The sequence below is a fragment of the Plasmodium reichenowi genome, chromosome 12, assembly GCF_001601855.1.
Source record: "Plasmodium reichenowi strain SY57 chromosome 12, whole genome shotgun sequence".
NCBI classification, from domain to species: Eukaryota; Apicomplexa; class Aconoidasida; order Haemosporida; family Plasmodiidae; genus Plasmodium; species Plasmodium reichenowi.
This window is the reverse complement of record NC_033657.1, coordinates 1,275,994-1,301,244: the sequence shown is the minus strand read 5'-3', so window position 1 is coordinate 1,301,244 and position 25,251 is coordinate 1,275,994. Positions and strand designations below refer to the sequence as shown.

The 25,251-nt window shown below is 21.1% G+C and overlaps 4 protein-coding genes across 4 annotated transcripts; 1 reads left to right on the top strand and 3 right to left on the bottom strand.

The window, feature by feature from the left end:
- Positions 1 to 190: 190 nt before the first annotated feature.
- Positions 191 to 3,482, bottom strand: PRSY57_1233100 (sentrin-specific protease 1; the record flags this gene model as incomplete). Its single annotated transcript, XM_012908750.2, has 3 exons — positions 191 to 226; positions 330 to 458; positions 585 to 3,482. The coding sequence occupies 3 exons, from the start codon at positions 3,480 to 3,482 to the stop codon at positions 191 to 193; spliced, it is 3,063 nt and encodes a 1,020-aa protein (XP_012764204.2).
- A 1,595-nt stretch (positions 3,483 to 5,077) lies between these two features.
- On the top strand, positions 5,078 to 5,890 carry PRSY57_1233000 (hypothetical protein; the record flags this gene model as incomplete). The annotated part of the gene is made up of 3 exons (XM_012908749.2): positions 5,078 to 5,153; positions 5,273 to 5,325; positions 5,399 to 5,890. The coding sequence occupies 3 exons, from the start codon at positions 5,078 to 5,080 to the stop codon at positions 5,888 to 5,890; spliced, it is 621 nt and encodes a 206-aa protein (XP_012764203.1).
- A 265-nt stretch (positions 5,891 to 6,155) lies between these two features.
- On the bottom strand, positions 6,156 to 7,841 carry PRSY57_1232900 (homocysteine S-methyltransferase, putative; the record flags this gene model as incomplete). Its single annotated transcript, XM_012908748.2, has 1 exon — positions 6,156 to 7,841. The coding sequence occupies one exon, from the start codon at positions 7,839 to 7,841 to the stop codon at positions 6,156 to 6,158; it is 1,686 nt and encodes a 561-aa protein (XP_012764202.2).
- Positions 7,842 to 8,748: 907 nt separating this feature from the next.
- PRSY57_1232800 (asparagine and aspartate rich protein 1) lies at positions 8,749 to 25,211 on the bottom strand (the record flags this gene model as incomplete). The annotated part of the gene is made up of 3 exons (XM_012908747.2): positions 8,749 to 8,786; positions 8,904 to 9,060; positions 9,324 to 25,211. The coding sequence occupies 3 exons, from the start codon at positions 25,209 to 25,211 to the stop codon at positions 8,749 to 8,751; spliced, it is 16,083 nt and encodes a 5,360-aa protein (XP_012764201.2).
- Positions 25,212 to 25,251: the final 40 nt, after the last annotated feature.

The window sequence follows — 25,251 nt, the reverse complement described above, 5'->3', positions numbered from 1 at the left end:
TATATAATATATATAATATAATATATATATATATATATATATTATATAATAAAAATTAATAATACTTTTATATATTATAGAAATGTAAAAAAATATATAGTATTTAACACATAAAAAAAAATTCATAATTTAAAATAATAAACATATGGGGAATAAAAATAAAATGGTTTAGAAAAAGAGTTGTCTATAATTAAAATACTAAACAACCTTGAGATATCTCATAAGTCTATAAAAAGAAAAACATATATATTATATATATTAAAGTTGAATGTTATGTAATATAACACATAAATATTATACATATATATATATGAGTTTTATTTTTATACCATTTTTAATCGAATGTCCTTTATATCTCTTTGATTAAAATCAAATTCCCGGTTAAAACTTAAACACTTTGCAAACATACACGTAAACACACCACAATCATATCCATTCTCCTGATGCGGAATTCCTTTCTATAAAATATACACACATATATACATATATATATATATATATAATAATATAATATCTATATACATCATACAATTAAACGTTCGTTCATTATTTTATTTATTCAGTCTTTTTATATATTAAGATACCTCAGAAACGCCCTCTTTACTATAAGTCCATAAGGATATGTCCAAATCCTTTTGTTTTTTATCCTTCATTTCGTCAACTATATATCTTCTCATATATTCAAAAAACTTTTTATTTGATCCATTCAAAGAATCATATAAACATATTTTTTTGTCTTTCATATGGATAGAACCAAGAGTCCAATGGTTTCCACCCACGTGTAAAGGTATAAGAATTAAATCGAAAGAAAATATATCAACTTGTTTTCTTTTGGTCCATCTTGAGACTTTGCTATAATTATATGATCCATTAAAATTTAAAGATTGAAAAAAAAAAGTACTAAAAGTAAAAATTTTCGGTATAAATGTAAGAGAATTATTTTTTGTATGTTGTTCATTATATTCTTGTAACATACTTAGATAGAAATTGATTACTTCGTCATTTAACCATCTGGTATCTATAAGGCATTTAATTTGTGAATATAATAAGGGTACATTAAATTTTTCAATTAAAACTCGATTTTCAATTTTTTCATTTAATATAATTATAGCTTTTTCATAGTATTCTTTTTTACTACATTTAAAAAATATATTTTTATCAATTTTTTTTTTTTTTTTTTCATCATTATATGCATCTTTTTCTATATCCTCTTGATATTTATCTTTTAATTTTATTAGTTTATCTTTCTTTTTTTTATCAATTCGTAATTTTTCTAAAGCTTCAATTAAAGAGTCTTCATCATATTTTAAGATAACATATTTATTTGTATCTTCTGATGATGTATCCTCAATAAATTTCAAGCTATTTTTAAAGTCATCATCTATATTATTGTGTACATCATGAGCATCATTATCTTTAAAATTATTTTTATTATTTAAATAATGATCCTTACTTTCATTACACATTTTGTCATTTTTTTCATCTAAATGTAATTTAGAAACAGGAGAATTTTTATCTAGATCATAATTTAGTGTTTCATCAATAAATGAATCGATTATATTAATTAAGTTTTTATATTCATATCTTAATTTTTTTAATGCATCATTATCTTTAATAGCTTCGTCATTAAAAACATCTTCTTTGTTTAAATTTCTTGAATAGTTATTACTATTAATATTATGAAGATCATTAGTACCATTGTCCGTTATAGGAGTGGTCATATTTAAAAAATCATGTTGATCACATTTATTAAAAGACATATCACATTCCACATTTGAATCTTTTTCATTTTGTATATCACTATTTTTATATGTTATATGATTATCTATATTATTAATTTTTTCGTTTGTGTCCTTCATTACATTTGTTACAGCATTAGATGTATTTTCTTTGAAATGTTGTGTATCATTTGTGTGCTTATTTATTTCTTCAAAAATATGTTCATAATATAGTTTTTCTGTAGAATTATGATTTTGTGTATTTGTTTTGAACATTATTTCGTCTTCTTTATTAAGATCATTGTGGATAGTATTTATATTTCTAACACTGCTTTTTGAAGGTTTCATATTATCCATACCTTGTTTTCCATCATAATTCTCATTTAATAATATAACATGGTTCTTAGTTTTTTCTTTTTTTACTTCTAAATTCATTTTATATTTCTTATCCTGTTCTTCATCTGAAGAGTGTAGGAAGAAATCATTTTTATCATCTATTTTGTATAAGTTGTTAGATGAGTGTCTACCTTTTTTATTAAACAAGGAATGTGTACGATTATTATTATTATTATTATTATTATCATTATTATTATTATTACTATCATTATTATTATTATCATCATTATTGTTTTTATTATTGTTTTTATTATTGTTTTTATTATCATGGTATTCCTTTTGCCTTACACCTCTGTGAAGATTCGAATGACTTTTCTTATGATTAAAAATGGTGTCCTCAAGAAGTCCATTCTTTTGTTTAGACTTATCGTGTTCAATAATATTATCTTGATGAATATTTTTATTTATAAGTTGACTTTTTTTTTTTTTCTTAATATCCATATATATATATTCATCAGTGTGGTGTGCTATATCATTATATAATGTATTCTTTATTTTGTCATCTTCCCTTACAATATTCATATGACTTAAATTATTTTCATAGTTTATATTATTATCATTAAAATCTTCATTATCCGATTTAAATAAAAATTTAAAATCATTCTCTGAAAAATCATAATACGTATTATTACCTTTTTTTTTTTTATATTTTTCTATTTCTTTTTTTTTTTCTTCATCTTGGTATTCATCTTGATATTCATCTTGATATTCATCATGATCATCATCATGTTGATATATTTTTTTATAATTTTGTTCATGTCTTTTATCATATGATGATATGTTATCTTTAAATTTTTCCTTTACATAATCATATTTATATTCATTAAAATGTAAATCTCTATTATTTTTATTTTTTTTTAAATTCTTATCAATCAACCTTGAATTATTAGATATGTGCTTTTTTTTTAAAGAAGATATGTCATTCATATTATTATGTTTGTCATTCGTAAAAATATTATTCTTAACAGCTGAGGTAACAGAAGAATAAATATTTTTCATGTAGTTCCAAATAAATCCTCCTGAATTAGATTCTTCATGATTATTTTTATGAATATTTTTATTATGATTTTTTTTATGATTAGATATATGTTTATTCATTTTATCTTTATATATTTTATTATTAATATTATTCATTCCCATCAGACTATTATCACGTTTACTTTCATATATATTAGAATTTTTTTTTTTTTTTAATACATACTCCTCATTATTTATTGATACTTCACTTTTTCGATCCCTTGATTTCCTAATATGTATATAATCATCTTCATATAAAAAATTTTTATCAACCTTTTTCTTTTTTTCTTTATTACTTATATATCTATCATAATCTTCCTCTCCTTTTTTTTTTAATTTATAAAAGTTCATTTTCTTTTCTTCTACTTCTCAACTTTATATTACTATCCATATAAAATAAAAAATTTATAATATAAAAAATATTAAATATATCGAAAGGAGCAGGACCAAAATTGTAGGCTAAGAGAAAATATAAATGGACGAAGCTAAAGAAATACAATCAATAGATAATGGTTGTATATAAATACATACATATATAAATACATATATATATATATATATATATATATATATATATATATATATTTAATTACATGAACACATTATATATTTTTAATCATTTTGTCACATTATATTTTTCAGGTGATGAAAAAAAAAAAAAGAAAAATTGAAAGTTCACATAGGTAAATATTCAATACTAAAGGACCTTTTTAACTTTTCATAGCTTCATCTTGTATATATATATATATATATATATATATATACATTTACATAATATATAAATAATATTATATATAAGCATTTAAATACAATCTTCAAAAAATATGAAACACGCACAAATATAATTTTAATCACAAAAATTTTACAAAAAAAAAGAAAGAAAGAAAAAAAGAAAAAAAAAGGTTACATAAATATATGATTATTTAAAATATATCATCTTATTTTATTTCACATATATATATATATATATATATATATATATATATTTATATATTTATATTATGTGAGAACGTAAAGCCTTTTTTTATTTTACCAAAAAAAAAAGTATATAAATATATATTTTTTATTTCATGTAGAAGAAAATGATAGTAAGTATTTGAACATAATTCATACGTTTTAAAAATATATGAAATATATAATATATATATATATATATATATATAAACATATAATTATTGTAATTTGTTAAATATAGTATATTACATATATTATATATATATATATTTTATTATAATATTAATATATCAAAAATTAAAGGAATATATTTTTTATGAAATAATTAATATATGATGAATAAAATATATATATTTGAAATATTATATATATATATATATATATATATATATATATATATAATATTATTTTATATATATAATACTAGAGGAAAATATTGTATAGTATATATATTTTTATGATGTATTATATATAATATCAATGATAGGCATATGATATTCTTATATTATATAATATATATATATATATTTTTTTTTTTTATATATGATTACTATATAATATATATTAAAATTTTATATACATTTTTTTAATTTTAAAAAAAAATAAAATACATATATTTATAAATAATATATATATATATATATTAAAGGGGTATTTACGATTTATGAAAATATAACTTTTTTTTTTTTTTTTTTTTTATTTTTGCCTTTAATGAACTAAATTATGTCTTAAATAACCAAAAGTTAAAATACACAAATGTGATAAGTATATTATATATATATTATATATAATATTGTATATTCTCGATTTGTGGTGCTTTTAATATGTACATAATATCATAATATTAAATACATAATGGGAATGATTAAATAAATAAAAATATATATATATATATATATATTATACATATTATATTTATGTATAGGCTTGCCCAACAAAAAAAGGATGATATAATTTTTTTTCTGTTTCTTTCTTTTCTATCTTAATATATAATGTCCAGGAAGTTAAACATTTTAAAGGCAAAATTACCCAAAGCACCAACGGGTAGAAGGCCCATTGGATATAGGGGTAAAAATATAAATATAAAAAATATAAATAAATAAATATATATATATATATATATATATATATATATATATATATATATATATATATATTTACTTATTTATTTTATTTTTGTGTGTTAGGCAATCACCAACATGGAAAGTCCTTGTATGACCCAGTGTACCCAACAACAAAGGTATATATATATATTATATATATATATATATATATATTTTATTTTATTATTTATTGTTTATTTATTTTAATAGATTCCTACGAGCTTAATCCCAAGGTATCCAATTGATTGGAGAAATGGTGGAAGGTTTTTATTATGTGTGGGAATGAGAAGAATAGAGAATAGAATAATTAAAAAAATGAAAGATAGTTTAAACTTTAATATGAGTGAATGCAAAATATGTAATGATAATTGTGTAAAAATTTATAATCGATGTTTATGTGCGTGGTATTGTAAATATAAATATCGACATGTTTATAAATGTGATGGTTTATTAATTGATTATAAAGGTACAATCAAGACGGACAAACCAATTTTCACATTAAAAAAAGAAGTAGGAATAAAAAATAAGAAATCTATGATTGAATATATTTATAATGAAGACAAACATATTTTTGAACTGAATGAGAAGGAAGATATTTACAAAAAATTTTATAAAAAAATACAAACATCTGCTTTCTCTGAAGAGAAGAGTGTTCCAGAAGAATTTAGTGATTCAGAAAATACTGACAGTGACGAGGATTAAAGGTTAAATGAAAGTGTTCTGAATATATAAATATGTATATATTATATATGTATTTATTATTTTTTTATTTTTTTTTTATTTTTTTTGTCATGTTAACGTTTTTATTTTTCCATATCCCCAATTGGGATTGGGGAGGTATTAAGAGGGAGCTATTTTTATACAAATAACTCCCACAAAATATAAAAATAAATATCAAAAATAATAATTATATATATATATATATATATATTTTTTTTTTTGTGCGTTTGTGTAATTCGTTTAAAATTTATAATAACTCATTAATTTTGTAATTAATCAAAGATATATCGTACGGATTATAATAGCAACACCCACCAAAACCATTTACATGCACATTTATCCACTTTCCAATATAGTTGTATACATGATTTGTCTTATTTGCTGAATTATGAAAATGCACATCTCCGTTTTGATCATCAAATGAGACCAGTTCTAAAGATTTATTAGGTGAACAAAAAAAATTAATGTCATTTATATATCTATTTTTTTTAAGGTCATTCATTAGATGTTTTACAATGTTATTCATTTGAATATTTTGACTGTGATACAAATTGGTATTAATATTATTATATGGACATATATATTTTTGAAAGGGATAAAATAAATCATATACATATTCTATATTTACACAATTTAACCCTATAGCTTTAATATATTTATTGTAAGAATCTAGATATAATAAAATACTTACAATATCAAAAAAAGAATAGTTTGAACATCCTACATATTTCCAACTGTTACAAAAAAAATTTATAATAACCTTATTATTAAATGTGGATCCATAATATTTTATACAATTATAAAATGTTAATACTTCTCTTATATTTGAAAAAGTTGTTAAAGAAAAAAAATGTAATTTATCACTGTTTTTACAAAATGTATTTAATTTGAATAGACAGTTTGATATAATCTCTTGATCACTTACATCTATATAATATTCTATTCCATAATTAAATAATTTTTTATTAAAAAATATGTTATCATTGTTATTATTATTGTGTGTATTTATTATATTTGTCTCCTCCTTTTTAGTACAATTTATATTTTGAATTTTTTTTTTCATCTTGGGTACAATTTCTATAGGATTATATTTTTCTCGACCATAAGAATTAACATTTGATATATTCATTTGTATATCATAATATAAAGAATATTTATAATATGCTTTATAATTAATAGATTTTTTTATATTCCTATCAATATTATTTTTATTCTTAATAATGTTTTTATCAAGTTGATAATATTCGCTCATATTTTTTTTTTTTTTTTCTTCCTTTTTTTCTTTATTTTTCTTCATTTTTTTTTTTTTTTTCCCATTTTTGTTCTCTTTATTTTTTTGCATTACACCTGAGTATTCACTGAAATCTGCAAAAGTACTACTATAAGGTCCATTAGAAAAAGAAATATAATTATTTATATTTTTATTAAATTTTCTATATTTATTATCTCCTATGCTTTGTTCAATTTTTATATCTTTCAAATAATTGTCTATATTAAATGAAACATCTTTTTCATGTAAAATGTCATATTTTTTTCTTATGTTATGATAAGAAGACAAATAATCATAAACAGATATATTTTTATTTCTAGGATTAAGTAATACATTTATATCATCTTTACTTTTTCTTTTTATTTCTTCATATTTTAAAAGACTATTATATGCTATATTAATATATTTACTTAAAATTTCTTCTCCGTTATCAATACCTAACTTTTGGAAACTATATAAATTAACTTGAAATGTATTAGTACCTATAATATTACAACCACCTAATAAATAACTTAAATGAATATTCTCTAATATAGATATCATATTATCATTATTTTCATTTTCTTCATTCATTTCATAGGATAAAAAATCGAAATTTTCGTACCCAAGACGACCTAATTCGCTAATCCTACCTCCATCCAAAGTGTACAAATCTTTTCTCATCTTGACTCTTTTCCAAAAAGGTAAATAAAGCAATTAATAAGTACTACAATATATATATATATATATGTATATATATGTATAATTTATATGTGAGCACAAATACACGTGCATATAAAATATATGACGTCAAAAAAAAATATATATATTTAAAAACATATATATCGTAGCACTTTTATAATATTCTAACCAAAAACAAATTAAAAAAAATATCTGTACATATTAATATAAATGTTTTTTTTTTTTTTTTATTCTTTGTATAACATCATATTTGTAGTGTAAAACTATAAACGTTAAAAATATACATACACACACATATATATATATATATATATATATAATATATATGCCATTCGTTTATACCTTTTAAAATCCCATCTTTTTTTATATATACTTTTAGGAAATACTACAAATCTTGTAATTGGGGTTATAATGAAAAGATGAAATAAAACCAAATTGTATATAATGAAATATTATATATATATATATATAATATTATGTGCTAGCTGTTTATTAAAAAAAAAAAAAAAAAAAATTACCTGACTTGTACATAATTTAGGAACAATTTTATTCAATTATAATTTTCATTTTCATTTTCATTTTCATTTTCATTTCCATTTCAGTTTTAATTTTTTTTTTTTTTTTTTTAAATTACAATTGTAAAAGTTAAGAGAAAAAATATAAAGTTACTTCATTTTTTTTTTTTTTTTTTTTTAATAATTATAAAAAGGAACATACATAATATATATATAAATATTTTTTAATTTTTCAAAAAAATGAAATGCAGTTATTTTTTTTGTTCACTTGTAACCACATATATATATATATATATATATATATATATATATATTTAGGACTATTAAATGAACAACTAAATGATAAAAAAGAAAAAAAAAAGATATGGGGGTAATTATTCTGATTTCAACGTATGCTTATATATTTCAACATCTGCAAAAATAAAATAAATAAATACATATATATATATATATATATATGTGCACATAGTATATATATCATATATATCATATCATATCATATATTAATTTCGCTATTTTAAAAACTTACCAACTGCTGAATTAATTATAACGTCAAAAAGTTTGTTCAACTTATAAGAAGAAAGGTATAAATTTTTTCCTCTCTTTAATTGATAGTCCACATCTCCATTTTTGTCGACATAAGGTCCACTCATAAAATCGAATCGGTTTTCACTCGTAAACAACACCTAAAAAAAAAAAAAAAATTATAATAAATAATAATGAAATAATTATAATATAATAATAATATAATTATAATATAATAATAATATAATTATAATATAATAATAATATAATAATAATATAATTATAAAATAATTATAAAATAATAATAATATAATAATAATATAATTATAAAATAATTATAAAATAATTATAAAATAATTATAAAATAATTATAATAATAAAATATATACACAAACATATACACATTATTGACTGTTCTTATTACCGATGATGTATTTAAACATAAGTATAAACATTGCTCTCCTCCACAGATGGTCGTATGGTACACACATTTACTTATAGTTTGTGATAAGGGTCCGGACACATGGTCCCCTTCATGCAGACAAACAGTTGAACCACAATAGAGACAGATAAGTATTTTTTTTGGAGACTTATTACAACTTACACATTTTCTTTTAAAATGTTTTTTAATTAGTGTAAAATAATTTTTGCTAGGTTGAAATAAAGATGGGGATTTTGTAAATTCTTCCCAGTTTTCATAAAAATCATGTAATAATACTGGGGAAGCATCTATTTTTAGATATTTATATAATTTATACATTAGATAAAAATATGGATGATATATTAATTGTAATGTTTGATATATATATATTTTATCATAGTCTTCGTCGATATTTAATATATGAAGGAATATATTATATTTACTAATATCACTGTATAAGTGTATATAATCTAAATATTTTTTTGCTAATGAATTATAATCATATATAGAGAATATAATATAAGCTATAAATTGTAAATATACATTAGCTGATTTTAAATATTTTTTTAAAAATGATTTATATAAATTCTTACAAGAATTTTTTTTATCGATAAAATGACACTTCCTCAAATAATTATAGAATATCATAAATATTTTCTTTATACTTAATAATTTATCATAACGTCCATTTGAAAAAAATTCTTTCATATTTATATTATTATTTCGTTTTCTTCTACTTGTTGAAGAGAAGTTTTTTTTTTTTTTTATATAATCCTCATATGATGTGTTATCATATTCATCCTTTCCAAAAAAATTAAAACTACTAGAATGATTATACCTATCATTATTTCTTTTATTATATCCAGTTGTGTTATGGTTTGTTTTTATTTTTTTATTTACTGAAAATTCCATTCTTTCATTTTTCTTCATTTTATCAGGATTTATTTTATCTTGTGGATAATTAAAGATGTTATTATTTTTGTCCGTTTTTAAATTACATTCCGACATTTCTGAAATCTTCTTCTCCATATGTTGTATGCTGTTCATATCATCATTATTTGTTTGTATAAAATGGTGGTCATTGATTAAAGTACTATTAATATTTTCAAGATTGTTTGATGATAGAGAAGGGCAATTTTCATCGTCAACATTAAAAAGGTATGAATTGGTTTGATTTCTTTTTTCTATATCATTATTAGCAATATTATAATGATTAGTAGTCATATCATAATTTTGCGAATTCTGGTATATTAGATTATTCTCTTTATGTCCCTGTTTATTTGAAATATTTTTGTTTGGTGGTTCAGGATAGGTTTCGTTATTTAGTCTGTCTTCATATTTCGAATACATTCTTTTCCATTTATTAGTATTAAAGAAATCTTTTGAAAACTTGGTATATTCATATTCATCATCTTCATTTTGTTGTGTAAAAAAAGTGGGATGTTCTTTATCATCATGATAATAATATTGGTTCGCATGTTGATATATATCATAATAATGTATTAATATATTTTGTATAAGATAAAGAGGTATGAAATCATATAGATTATATACATAATTATACATTTTTCTTAAATTATAAAAAAATAATCTACCAAGACCATTTTTTCTTAATAACATATGATAACGTTGAATTTTATTTGCATCTTTATATTTAAGAAAACTTAAATATTCTTTTTTATTTTTATTTTTACTTGTTACATTATATTTATTGGATAATGCATCTTCTGATGTATTTAATGTATATTTTAAAAACATACTTTCCATAGGTGTCATTTTTCTTTTATGATATTTATCCGCACTACTTGTAGAATCTATACTTTCATGATAAGATACAAAATTTGAATCATCATATGGATTATCAGAGGAACTATTTTCCATGTATTCATTTTCAGTATTATTTTGATCATTTGATGATACTTTGTTTTTTTCCTTCTTCCCACAATTTATATTGATATTATTACTTAATTCTTTGGATATATTTATATTTGTTAAATTATGTGGATCTATAAATATATGAGAAGCTGAGCTTTGATAGGTATTGACATTTTCATATATATTATCATATATATTACCATTTATATTATCATAAATATTACCATTTATATTATCATATATATTACCATTTTGTTGGTCTGATAAAAATAAATTCTTTAATTTTGTATTATTTTTAGCATTTCCTAATTTCCCATAATGTAAATAATTCGTTTTTCCTTTATCTTCCTCTCTTCTCAATGCTGTATTAAAAAATGAGACAAAAAATTTATCAGCATATTTATTTTTACTAGCTTTTTGTTTGCTCTTTTTTGTTTTTTTCAAATCTTTTATGAGTTCATCAAGATCGACAACATTTTCAAGAATATTTAATGAAGAATTAATTTGCAATGTATCTTCTTCGTCACCATTTTGTTGTTTATATGGATAAGATGTATGAGATACATTAACAGGATGATGATAACTATCAGAATCATATTTATTACTTTTATGATTTTTATGATCACATTCCTTTTCAGAAACATGAATAGTTTGATCACTATAAAAACTAGCATCAGAAAAATTTACATCATCATAACAATCATAAATATCCTTATCTACTAATGATAGTAAAAATTGGTCTGTACATAAATTTATTTGTTTTTCTTTCATATCATGGATATTTTTTATCTCTTTCAATTTAAACAATAATGGATAGAAATTATAAAGATAATATAAATGATTAATATATGGAACTAGATCAAATTTATATTTTAATATATTTAAAATGTTAACATTCTTATATTCAAAATCTTCATTTTTATTAAGACATGAAAAGAATCCCTTTTCATTATTACAATCTTCCATTAAATATAAATTACTAATTTCTTCACTTGATATATTATATAATTTATATTTAAATAAATTTAATTCAGTGGATAATTCTTGGTCATTATTATATGCTATATGATTATGTGTCGTTTCGTTCAAATTATTATCACTATTAATAACCTTATCCCTTTTATCATCATCATTAATATTATTTTTTTTGCTTTCTTTTGGGTTCTCTTGCATATTATACAAATCATCATCAACATCTATGAAACCACGGACACCTTCCTGTACATGGTTTTGCTCATTTTGGCCGGAATCATTATTATAAACATTAAAATAATTACTATTAATAATGTTCTTGTTCCAATGTTCCGTATTTATATGTTGTTTATCTCTTTTATTGTTATCATTTATTATTAGATTATTTGAATGATCAAGATTATTCATGGTGAGAGTATTTTGTTGTACCTGTTGCATATAGTTATAGGAAGATAATAAATTTGTATCTTTGTGCGAATTATAAATAATATGTTCATTATATATATTAAGATTATGATAATCTTCATTTTTAAATATTTCATTTGATTTTATATGATAAGAGATATTTGGAGATGTACATTCATTAGATGTTATGGGTTGATTGAATTTATTAATGGGTTGTATATTATTACTTACGATATGATTATAATCTCTTTTTAAAACATGTTTGTTTTTAAAAAGTGTATAATAATAATTTTTTTTGTTATTTTTTTTTATATTATTTTCTTGATTTTGGAAATATAAGACATGGAAATCACCCCATTTATCATTAACATTTTTGTTATATATATAAGAATAATAATTTGTAAAGAATTCATTGTATTTTATTAAGTTAGTACTTAGATATATATTTATAGGAATATAACCATTAAAATATATATATTTTATATATTCATCATTAATTTCACACATCAAAAGCATAAGTTTTTGAACTCTCTTCTTAAATAGAAGCATATCATAATATTTTAATATGGTTTTATAAATAAGATATAATACCCATTTTTTTTCAATATGTAATAAATCATAATTATAAGAGTTTAATTTATTTGCCTTCTTTTGTTTTATAATATAAGAAGTAAATTTGGGATAAATCTTTTTTTGTACCTTTTTTTTTCTTTTTATTTCTTTTAAATCATATGATAATATTTTACTATTCATAATAATCATGTGTAGGTAGCTTATTGTTTCTTCATCAAATATATATGAGAGTCTTTGTATATTTTTAAATAAGTTAACAATATCTATAATAAAAAAAAAATTCTTTTTACCAAACAAGGATTTCATTAAACCCTTGTAAGATGATACGTTGTGGAAGTTACAACTTTTGTTTTCGACATTATTATTACTATTATTATTATGTAATATTTTATTATCATGTAATATTTTATTACCATCTAATATTTTATTACCATCTAATGTTTTATTACCATCTAACATTTTATTACCATCTAATGTTTTATTACCATCTAATATTTTATTACAATTATTTGGTTGTTCATTACTAGTTTTTTCCTCCTTATCATTTTCCATTTGGTCATTCTTCTTTTTTAAAATATCCATTGCTTTCTTCGAATAAACATTTTTGATCTTTTCAAAATGTTCAATGTCAGTCATATGTACTACCTCTTGATCATTTTCATATAATTTATATCGACCATTCACATATTTTAAAGTTATATTTTCACCCCCTGGTATAGAATTTTTTACATATCTTTCAAAAAGAAAAATGTGAAATCTGTCGTAGGCATTTAAAGAATGCTTTTTCTGTTCATTTTGTTTATGTCCTAACATTTCAATATTATGATAAATGGAACTTTCATTATGTTTTATTTTTTTCGTTTCTTGTGTTTGAACAAATGTATTGGCTCTCTCAATATAGTCTACATATTCAGAAAGGTTAATAATATAATTTGCATACATTTTTTGATAAGAAATATGTTTAGATATACGAGTAATATATTTCTTGATATGGTGATACTTTTGGATTGTATTAAAAATAAATCGTACATATGTCTTGGATATTTCTTTTATAAATATTTCATTCATAATTTGAAAAGATATTATGATTAATGATATTGATATAAAATGCTTAATTAATGAAGGAGTATATAAATATTGATTTAAAAAAAAATTCATAAATAATTTTAATACATCTACTGATAAAGGAATAAAAGATAAATTATTTAAAAAGTGTATTTTCTTAATTTTATTGAAAAATTTTTTATATTTATTAAAAGTAAATCGATAAGGATAGACATAAAAGAAACATATTTTATACATATTTTTCCATGTTTGAATATTAAAAAGATTAGAAATATTTTCTTCTTTTAAAATATTTAATTCATATTTGTATAAAAATAAATTACGTACTAAAATTTCTATCATATTATTACAAGATATATAATTTATATTTTTATAGAAAATATTTATTAATATCTCATTATATAAAATCCAATATATTTTAAAAAAATCAACAGCCGTATTAATATTTCGCCAGTATTTTATGTTTAATACATCACTATGATTTTTCTTTTTCTTTTTATTACCTTCTTTTTTCTCACTATAATTATTAAAGGAATTATTATTCTTAGGTTTATTAACATCCCCACGACTATTATTATTATTATTATTATTATTATTATTATTACCATCATTATTTTCATCATTATTTTCATTATTATTCTCATTATTATTTTCATTATTATTGGTATGTGAAGTTGTTGGATACAAAATAGAATTTTTTTTTTTCCTTTCTTTTTTATTTCTCTCATAATCTTTTTTATTCATTAAAAGAAGATCTTTTTTAGTTATAAATTTTAAATCATGTCTATTAATAAAACCCACGTTACTATTATTAAATATAAAATCGGGATATATTTCTAATCTACGATATATTTTTAATAAATCATTAACACCAATACCTTTTATATCAATATCTTCATCGTTATCATCTACTTTTGTATTATAATCAAAATCAATTAATCTTTTATAATTCTCTGAATGATGTAATATAGATGAAAATGTTGTATGTTCTTGATGAAATATTCTCCATGAAATTTCTGATATACCATCTAATAATATAATTGATTGTCTTAATGATTTTATATCGCATACAGAATAAAAATATTGTTTCCTTTTTAATTCGTTGTATATTTCATATATATTTTTATTTGTACTTACAATACCTTCATATACATCCATAGATAAACTGGTTTTCATCGATATATTATGATCTTTTATTTCTTCAACATTACATGGATATTTAAATTTATGTATATCTTGTTTATCACCATTCATCTTCTCTTTATTTAATTTTTCTATTTCTAAGATTTCTTTTTTTTCTTTTTTTTTCTCTTCATAATTTATTTTATTTAAATCTTTTATAAATTCAAAATTAATATCATCTGATTTGTTATCACAAATAAAATTTTCACCCCCTACACAACTATTACTATTATTATTATTATTATTATCATATATATTATCATTATTATTATTATCATATATATTATCATTATTATTATCGTATATATTATCATTATTATTATTATCATATATATTATCATTATTATTATCATATATATTATCATTATTTGCTACACTCATATTACTTATATCATCTACTACTTCATGCTCATGTCCTATTTTTAATCTTTTTTCCTTCTGCTCACTTTCATTTTCATGTAAACACTCTTTTACTTTATGTCTCGTTATTAAATGATCTTGCTTCTCTTCACTACATAATTTTTCATCAGCACTATCAAAAGTACCATTGGTGTAAAAATCACATACCTCATACTTTTTAATAGCCTCATCTGCATTTATGCTTTCATAGTTAAAATTAGATTTTACATATGTTATAATATGATTATTCATTTCATAATATAATATAGTATTATATTTTTCCTTCGTTTTTATTTTGTCTTCAAAATTACAAAATATAGACGGGTCGATTTTCATATCCATATTCATATTTATATTCATCTCCATTTCTTCTTTTTTGATTTGTTCCTTATCTACCTCTGTCGTTAAATAAAATTTATTATATCTATTGTTTCCTGGGTAATTATATAATTTATTTTTTATCATAAAATATTGTATTTCTTTAATAAACGACAAGGGTAAACTAACATAGTAAGATAAAAAACCATTTTTAGAACGATAATAAAAATTCGAATTTCTATATGTAAACGTATAATCTTTATTTACATAATTAGATGTATTTTTATAAAAATATATTTCGGTACCTCTTCCTTTTCTTCTTCTTATTCTTTTTTGTTTTTCCATATTGGTATTTTTATATATAATATTTATATCATCCTTATTATTTAAAAGGACATCATTATTTTCTTGTGAATATATAATATTATGTATACCCACATTATTATCATTTTTCTTTCTTTCAAATAATTCATCATACATATTATTTTCATTTAAATAAATATTTCTTAATATTATTTTTTTATTTTTTTCATAACATTCATATGCCAACATATCATTTAATAAACTATCCTTTTCTATAAGACTACAGAAATTTAAATTAAAAATTGTATTCTTCTTATTTTCATCGAAAAAATTATATGAGCTCACATTATGAGTATTACTATTATTCATATGAAAATCGTCTTTATGATTTTCCTTTAAGTTCCTTTTCTTATTTTTTCTGTTCCCCATATTTATATTTTTATTCTTATCATGTGTATATTTAAAATAAAATTCTTCAGCTATATCACTATCATCAATATAATTATCGGATAATATGTTTTCTGATGAGCAAGACGATAGGGTGGATAAGCTTTCTTCCCCCGTATCATCATTATGGTCATCATTATTATCATCATTATTATCATCATTATTGTCATCATTATTACTATCATCATTTTCATTATCATTATCACCATTTTCATTATCATTATCACCATTTTCATTATCATTATCATCATTTTCATTATCATCATTTTCATTAAAACAATTATCCTTCCTATTCTTACATTTATTATTTTTAAAATCATTTCTAATATAATCACAATTGGTTATATTAAAATATCGAGGTATTAGATAATCATTCAACGTTATAGAACACGTAGAAAAATTATTATCATCTTGTAAAAAATAATCATCTAATAAGATATCCTTATGTATCATTACATTGTCATTACTTAATGTATCGTTTGTTACATAGTTATTCAAATAATTACAAGAAATATTCTTTTTATTTATTAATAAAAATTCTTCTCCTTCAGATATTTCTTCACTTTCTTTATATCTATAAGGATAACCATTATCATTTTGTATAGCAAACAAATTATCTGCTTTGTTGCACATATTTGTAGATTCTCCATTCTTTATGTCTTTTAATAATTCTATGTTTTGCTCAGCACACTCATCAATTTGTGATTTCTTATTGGGTATATAGGTGTATATATTATTATGTATAAATGTGTCTACCTGAACATTATTCTGTATATCACTTGATTTTATTATACCATTTGCATTTTGTTCATAATTCATTTGGTTCGTCATTTCTTTCATCATTATCATTTTCCTTTTTTTTTTTTTTTCTTCTTTTTCCTTCTTCCTTTTAATTCCATAATTCCTCTCTTCTGAATATTTGGAAATTCTCAAAAGTTCGGATAAATTTTTATTTGAGTTATCCAAGAAAAATTCTTGCTCATTACAATCATATACTCTATATTTATCATTCTCCGATATATATCTCTTTGGTATATACACCACAAAACTATTAGCTATTGAACGACATAAGGGACATGTAAATTCATATAGAGTTGGTTCATTTTTTACACTGAACAATTTTCTATATTTTAATATCCTTGTATTATGTAAACATTTTGTATGTATAAAATGACCACAAGTATATATAGATGGATGTTTACAAGGAAATGAAAATTTATTTTTTTTGATAATTTTTTTTAATAAATTTGTATGTGATGAAAAACATATATATGCTAATAAATTATTTTTTGACATCCCTTCTTTACATAAAACACATATACAATTTTTTTCTTTTATTTTTTCATATTCACAAATTGTTATTCCTTTCATATATTTTTTTTTTTTTTTTTTTTCATTAACACTACATATAGAGAATTTTTTTTCTTCTTCTTCTTTTTTTTTTTTTACATCAGTAGAAAGCTTTTTATTATCATCTTCATGACCATCACTATTATTATTACTATTATTATTACTATTATTATTACTATTATTATTACTATTATTATTACTATTATTATTACTATTACTATTACTATCACTATAACTACTAGCATCATCCATAAAATCGACATCTTCAAAGTCTTCAATTCCTCCATTTGGTAGCGAATCAGCTTCTTCAGATGAATATTCTGCTTCTAAAAAATTACTAAACTTTGATTGTTGTTCTTTCATACTTTGTAATAAATCTTCTTGTTTTTTTTTCGCTAATTCTATAAATTCATTATTACTATTATTATTTTTACAATCATAATTTCCAGAATACATTTCTTTTAATCTACTTAAAATGGTAGATCTCACTTTTTGAAAGCACTTATCTTCATTCACATTTATATTATTAATACAATTTATAAAATTATGTACAAATATTTTATTTAACACGTAAAATTCTTTTTCTTGATTTTCAACATCCTTTTTCTTCTTATTATTATTATTAATATCATCATCATATATATAACAATTTTTATTCTTACAGATATTATTTTTCAATCTCTTTATATTGTCTTTTCTTAATACATTAATAGAATCAAAAATTATATTTTCCTTATTATTACATTCAGACATTTTCTTGTTACTTTCTTTTATTCGACATTCTTCTGAATCTTCACCTTCACCACCTTTCTCATCACCATGTTTAATATTATCATAATAATAATTATTATTATTACAGCGATTAATAATAATATTATTATTACAACGATTAATATTATTATTATTACAACGATTAATATTATTATTTCCATCGGATGATGACAATTTATGTTCATCTTTTAATAAGGAAACACAACCATAATTTTCATTAATAGAATGATCATTTATTTTTAAATATTTCTCTTTCTCATTTTCTATTTCTACTATATCTTTTTTTTCATTTAATATATCTTTATCATAAGAAATGTTTTCCACATTAAATCCCTCCCTAATATTATAAACATTACCATTATTCTCATATGTTTCATCTGAATAACTTGTATACATACATGATTCTTCCAAATGATTCATTAATATATCATAAGAACTTGATGATACGGACGATAGCCCATCAACATCATCATAAATTCTATTTTGATCACAATGGTGTTTTTTTTCAACTTGTTCATTATTATCAATATTTTTTTTACCAATTTCTTCGTTACCAATTTCTTCATTTTTTTCACTGTCATCATCATTATCTATGCCATAAAAATTGACCGCGTTAAGATAATAAAAACTATTTAGCTCAATAAAGGGATGTGCTGAACCCATGGCCACACTCAAAATTTTTATAATTTTGATCAATATATCTATTGTATTATTCACATTATGTGTATTGAGGTTACCCATGATTTCATTACTATCCAAAATAAAATTTAAATCGTACAATCCATTTGTTCTACCGTATAAATTAATTCTGACATTATTTGAATTTGTAGAATCCATTAAATTCAATTCATCACTTGATGAATTATTATCAAAAGATATATTATCATCAAATATAGATCCACCTCTATTTCTTATGTCATCATTATTAATAGAATTATCACCTCCTACATTATTATTTTGTAAAAAAGATTCATCTATTACATTATTAATAATATTATTTTCACTTATAAGACTTCTGATTAATTCAGATAATCCATCAGCATTTAAATGACGATAATTTCTATTATTATTTTCATCACCAACATTATTATCTGTTACATTTACAATTTCCATATTTATAGAATTATTAGGATTACGATTTATTAATATCTCTGCAAATAAGGTTTCATTATCTCCATTCTGATCTACAATAATATATGTACTGTTATTATTTCGTGCTGTATTTATATTACTAGAATTAGTCACAGAATTATTATCACCACTGTTTATAATATTTACCATATTCGAAGAACTACCATGAAGATTGGAATCTTCATCATTATCATCATCATTATTATTGTCATTATTATTGTCATCATCATTATTATCGTCATTATTATCGTCATTATTATCGTCATTATTATCGTCATTATTATCATCATTATCATCATCATCACCATCATTATCACCATCATTATCACCATCATTATCACCATCATTATCACCATCATTATCATCCATATAATTAATATCATCGTTATGATTCCTTTCTTCTCCTGATACATCATCATTATTCATATTTATTCCACTCTGAGAAGCTACACCATTTTGAGACATTCCACTGGATTGGTTTCCTTCCTCATTAATGACAACTCCTACATCACACGTATTATTATTCGTTGTACCACTTTTTGTATTAAGCAGTGCGTCGTCTTCTGCCGTTAGATCCGCTTTAATATGCTTTTTCATTTCTTTCTTTTCTAATTCTTCTTTTTTTTTTTTTTCGATTTTCCTCTGAAATTCGTCATTAATAATAAAGACAATTAAAAGTATAGAAACGAGACAACTGTTTTTAAATGTATAGAATAATAAATTTTGAACTTTGCGAAATGAAAAATTTAAATATTCTTTATCTTCTTCCCTTGAAGATCCTATATAGGAAGAATTTTCTTCTTTTATACATTTTTCATTAGCTGTTTGAAAATCTTTGAATGCTGAGAGTGGCCAAAAGGCATCATAGAGATACCACGAATTCTTATTTAACTTTATCAAATTAACATTACTTCTAGGCATATGTGTTTTATATCCATATTTATTAACAAGTTCATAAAAGCTTGGATGGTGTCTAAATTGCTTAGGAAATACATTTTCGAGTTGAAAATATTGAAAATCTTTTGATGCTAATAATTGTATTAATATTTTTTTAACATGATATTTACCTCTTTCTATATATTTTTCATAAGATGTTTTTCTTGGTATATTACTATATTCTAAATAATATAATTCATTAAAGATACGTATAATTATATCATAAAAAAATTGAAAATAAAATATGTGACAAATTTTTCTAGAATCTATACTAGATTTATTTGTATATATATCACTAAATATTTTATATGCCATCTTTATATGATGTATTTCTATTTCTATATACATATCATTTATTTTTCTTATATTTAAATTCATACGAAAATTTTTAAATATTAATTGATATAATATAATAAATGGATTTCTTATTTCTATATTCATAAATTCTTCTAAATATTCATTCCACTCTAATCTGCTCTTTTTATATTTTTCACATATTTTATCTTCATTATATATTGATTCTTTCGTTAGAGAACCTTTCTTATAATACCTTTCATCATTCTCTAACAAATCATTTTTTATATTATTATTATTATTATCATTATCTAATTTGTTCAAATTTATATTATCCGAGGTCAACATCCCTTCGGTTTCTCTTAATAATGTTTTTGATTCATTTTCTTGGTCTCTTAATTGTTTGCATGAATATTTACACAAAAGATCACATATTGATTTGCATTCCACCTTATTATCCGCCCCATCCTTATTATAAACATATGTATTATTATTATTACACATATTTATGTTATTTGTGTTATTCATATTATTTATGTTATTTATATTATTTATGTTATTCGTATTATTCATATTATTCATATTATTCATATTATTTATGTTATTCATATTATTCATATTATTACTATTACTTACATTTTTATCGTCAATTCCAAAAAGCAATTTGACATGATCACCATCATCTTGATCCAAATTTTTTCCTTTTGAATTTCCCAGTTTATTATTAAAAGGTATGGTATTATTATCATTTAATTTTTTGGCTCTATTATATATAAGCATGCTTTCATATATTTTCATATGTTCTTCAAAGAATTCATCATTTTTTTTTATATATTTTATTTTATTCATATAATACGGTTTGTTATCCTCAGAGTGTTGTTCTACCATATAGTGATTCTGAATATTATCATTATATGTAAATTTTGGAGATGTATCTATATATTTATTAGTATGATCATCATATACCTTTTCATTTATACATATTTCATCATCACCTTTATGCACATAATCATTTTGAATATCGTTGTTCTCGTTTTTTGACCAAGGTAATTTTTTAAGTGATTCATTGTATTGAACTTTGTTATTCCATATTCGATGAAATAAATTGATCACATGTGAATTTATATGAACTTTTTGATTTTCGTATAAAGGTAAAACATTCATCATTATTATAGCAAATTGTATTCCTATTAAATCATTTTGAAAAAATAAAGAATTATCATATTCACCAACCTGGAAAATCATTTGAGGACCATTTCTTACCCAGTAACCATATTTAATTTCATATATAAATGTTAAGATTTGTATATTTATAAAAAGAATATTTTTTAATAATTTTAAATCAAATAAATTTAAAAACTCAAATATATCTCTCATATATAAATCTATATATAATGGATGTAAATATATATTATGTTTTTCTTTATCATATTTTATATCCAAAAATTCATTAAATTCATATTTTAAATTTTTTAATTTTTTCTCTATATATATATTTTTACATTTTATTTTTATATTCTTTTCTTGTATGGTTTCTCTATATTTAATTCTATACTTATTATTACATTCACGTAATTTAGAACTAGAACTAGTATTCATAATCCATTTAAAATAATTACTTTCTAAATGTATATGCTCATTTATATATTTTCCTAAATGCTCATTCTTATGTTCATCATTACTTGTAAAAAATTTTTTAAAATGAAAAAGTGTTATCTTCATATTATTACCATCGTTTTCATATCTTTCTTGTAATATTTTTCTCTGATTTATTATTTCCTCTGAATGCTTTTCTATAGAATAAAAATCTCTAATAAATTCATTTATTATATATTCATCATTATATGTTAACTCCTTCTTCATTTTATTATTATTGTACATTTTATTAAATGATTTATTATCATCACTTGGAATATTTTTACTACACACTTCATTTTTATTAATATCATTTGTATTATATGTAGGACTCTTTTTTCTATTTTTATGTATCCTTTTTTTCTTATAAACCCTTCTTAAATATAAATATTTATACCAGTACACGTCATCTAGGCATTTTTTAATGACATCAAAATTTAAAATCATGATAAAGAATCGAACTAATGGAGAATGTAAAGATCTGAGATGTTTGAATTTTTTTTTCTTATTCGTTTGATCATTGGCCTTGGCCTCACAATTTTTATTATTATTATTACTATTATTACTATTATTATTATTATTATTAGTAGTAGTAGTATTATTTGTATTATTTGTATTATTTGTATTGTCGTCATTTAAAGAGACTCCTCCTGATTTATTAACGTCGTCATTCATATTATTTAACCCTTGTATACTACAACTACGATCAAACATCGAGTTATCATAATTATTAGTATCACAACGACAAACATTATTAGTACTACTATTATCACTGTCACCTGTCAAGTCATCCGTTGAATTATCCTCTTTAATATTCCTCTTTTTTGTAATTTTTTTTTCCTTCAATTTTTTGCGATTCATAAAAGAATTTTCAGCCTCCTTTTTTTTTCGATTAAATGGGAATAAATCCAATTTATGTATACCTTTAATTGTTAATTGGTACAATAAAAATAAATTTCTAAAATTTGCATTAGCTTCTCTTTTACAAAAATTAGCTAAAGGTTCAAATACACGAAGTAGATAATTTTCAATGGTTATGGAATATGAACTAGATAAGTCTTCATATATAATATGTGATTTTGTATAGCGTACTTGTGAATTCATTCTATGTAGAAGAGATAATATTTTTAATATTTTTTTGATGACATATTTATTAAATAATACAATTTTTATAACTTCATGATGATAAAGCAAATATTTCAAATCAACACATATACGAATAATAATTTCGATATCAGATCGTAAGAAATTTTTATGCATAACACAATTTGTTACATTATTAAATACACATAAATTTTCTATTAATTTTAATAAATCATTCAAGAAATTATTTATAACTAAAGTATATGCTATTTCGGGAACAGTTAAAACCTGAACACTTAATCCATTCAAATGATTATCATTATAAATACGATCATCAGCTACACGAACAACCAATTTATAATGTTTAGCTAGCTTAAAAGCAAATCTTTGTTTAAAATATGGATGAACAAATAAAGATAAATAAAAAGAATATAAAGCTTTCTGTACACCTACATAAAAACAATAATGAAAATTTACTAAAAAATCTATTTTTGCACCTGTAAATACTTCACATATAACTTGCCGAAATAAATAACTTGTAATCCCTAAATCTTTAAAAAAATCAAATGCATGCTCTATATAATCAGCACTTACTAAGGATAAAAAATATCCATCTTTTAATACTATATCCCTAAACAATGTTCCTATCAAACATTCTAAATCTTCTCTTACACGATTCTTTATATCAATATTTAATATAGAATTGTCAATCAAACAATCTTCATTAATTCCTCTATGATCAAAACATGAACCATTAATATTCCATGAAGTATCTCCACAATCACAACAACCACCACTTGTATGTGTTAACCTATATATATGATTCTTATGATTTGATGCAAAAAAACATTTTGCACATATAGCACACGTTGGATCCCCTTCACAATTATAACACTTAAAAGCAAAACTACCTTCTTTCCATTGACGTGTACATATACCACTATTCCCATGAATCTCTTTTAATTTTTTGTATATCTCTTCTGAATTTTTATGATTATATATCCTCTTTCTCAATTTTCTCATAACATCCTTCTTATTCGTTTTCCCATCACCAAACTCTTTTAATAAATATTTTTCAATAGATAATATAGGTTCTTCCTTTTTCACATTGTCCTCATCTTTTATTATATTATCAGTTTCTTTAGGTTCCATTTTATTTACGTAATTTTTTTTTTTTTTTTTTTTTTACCTG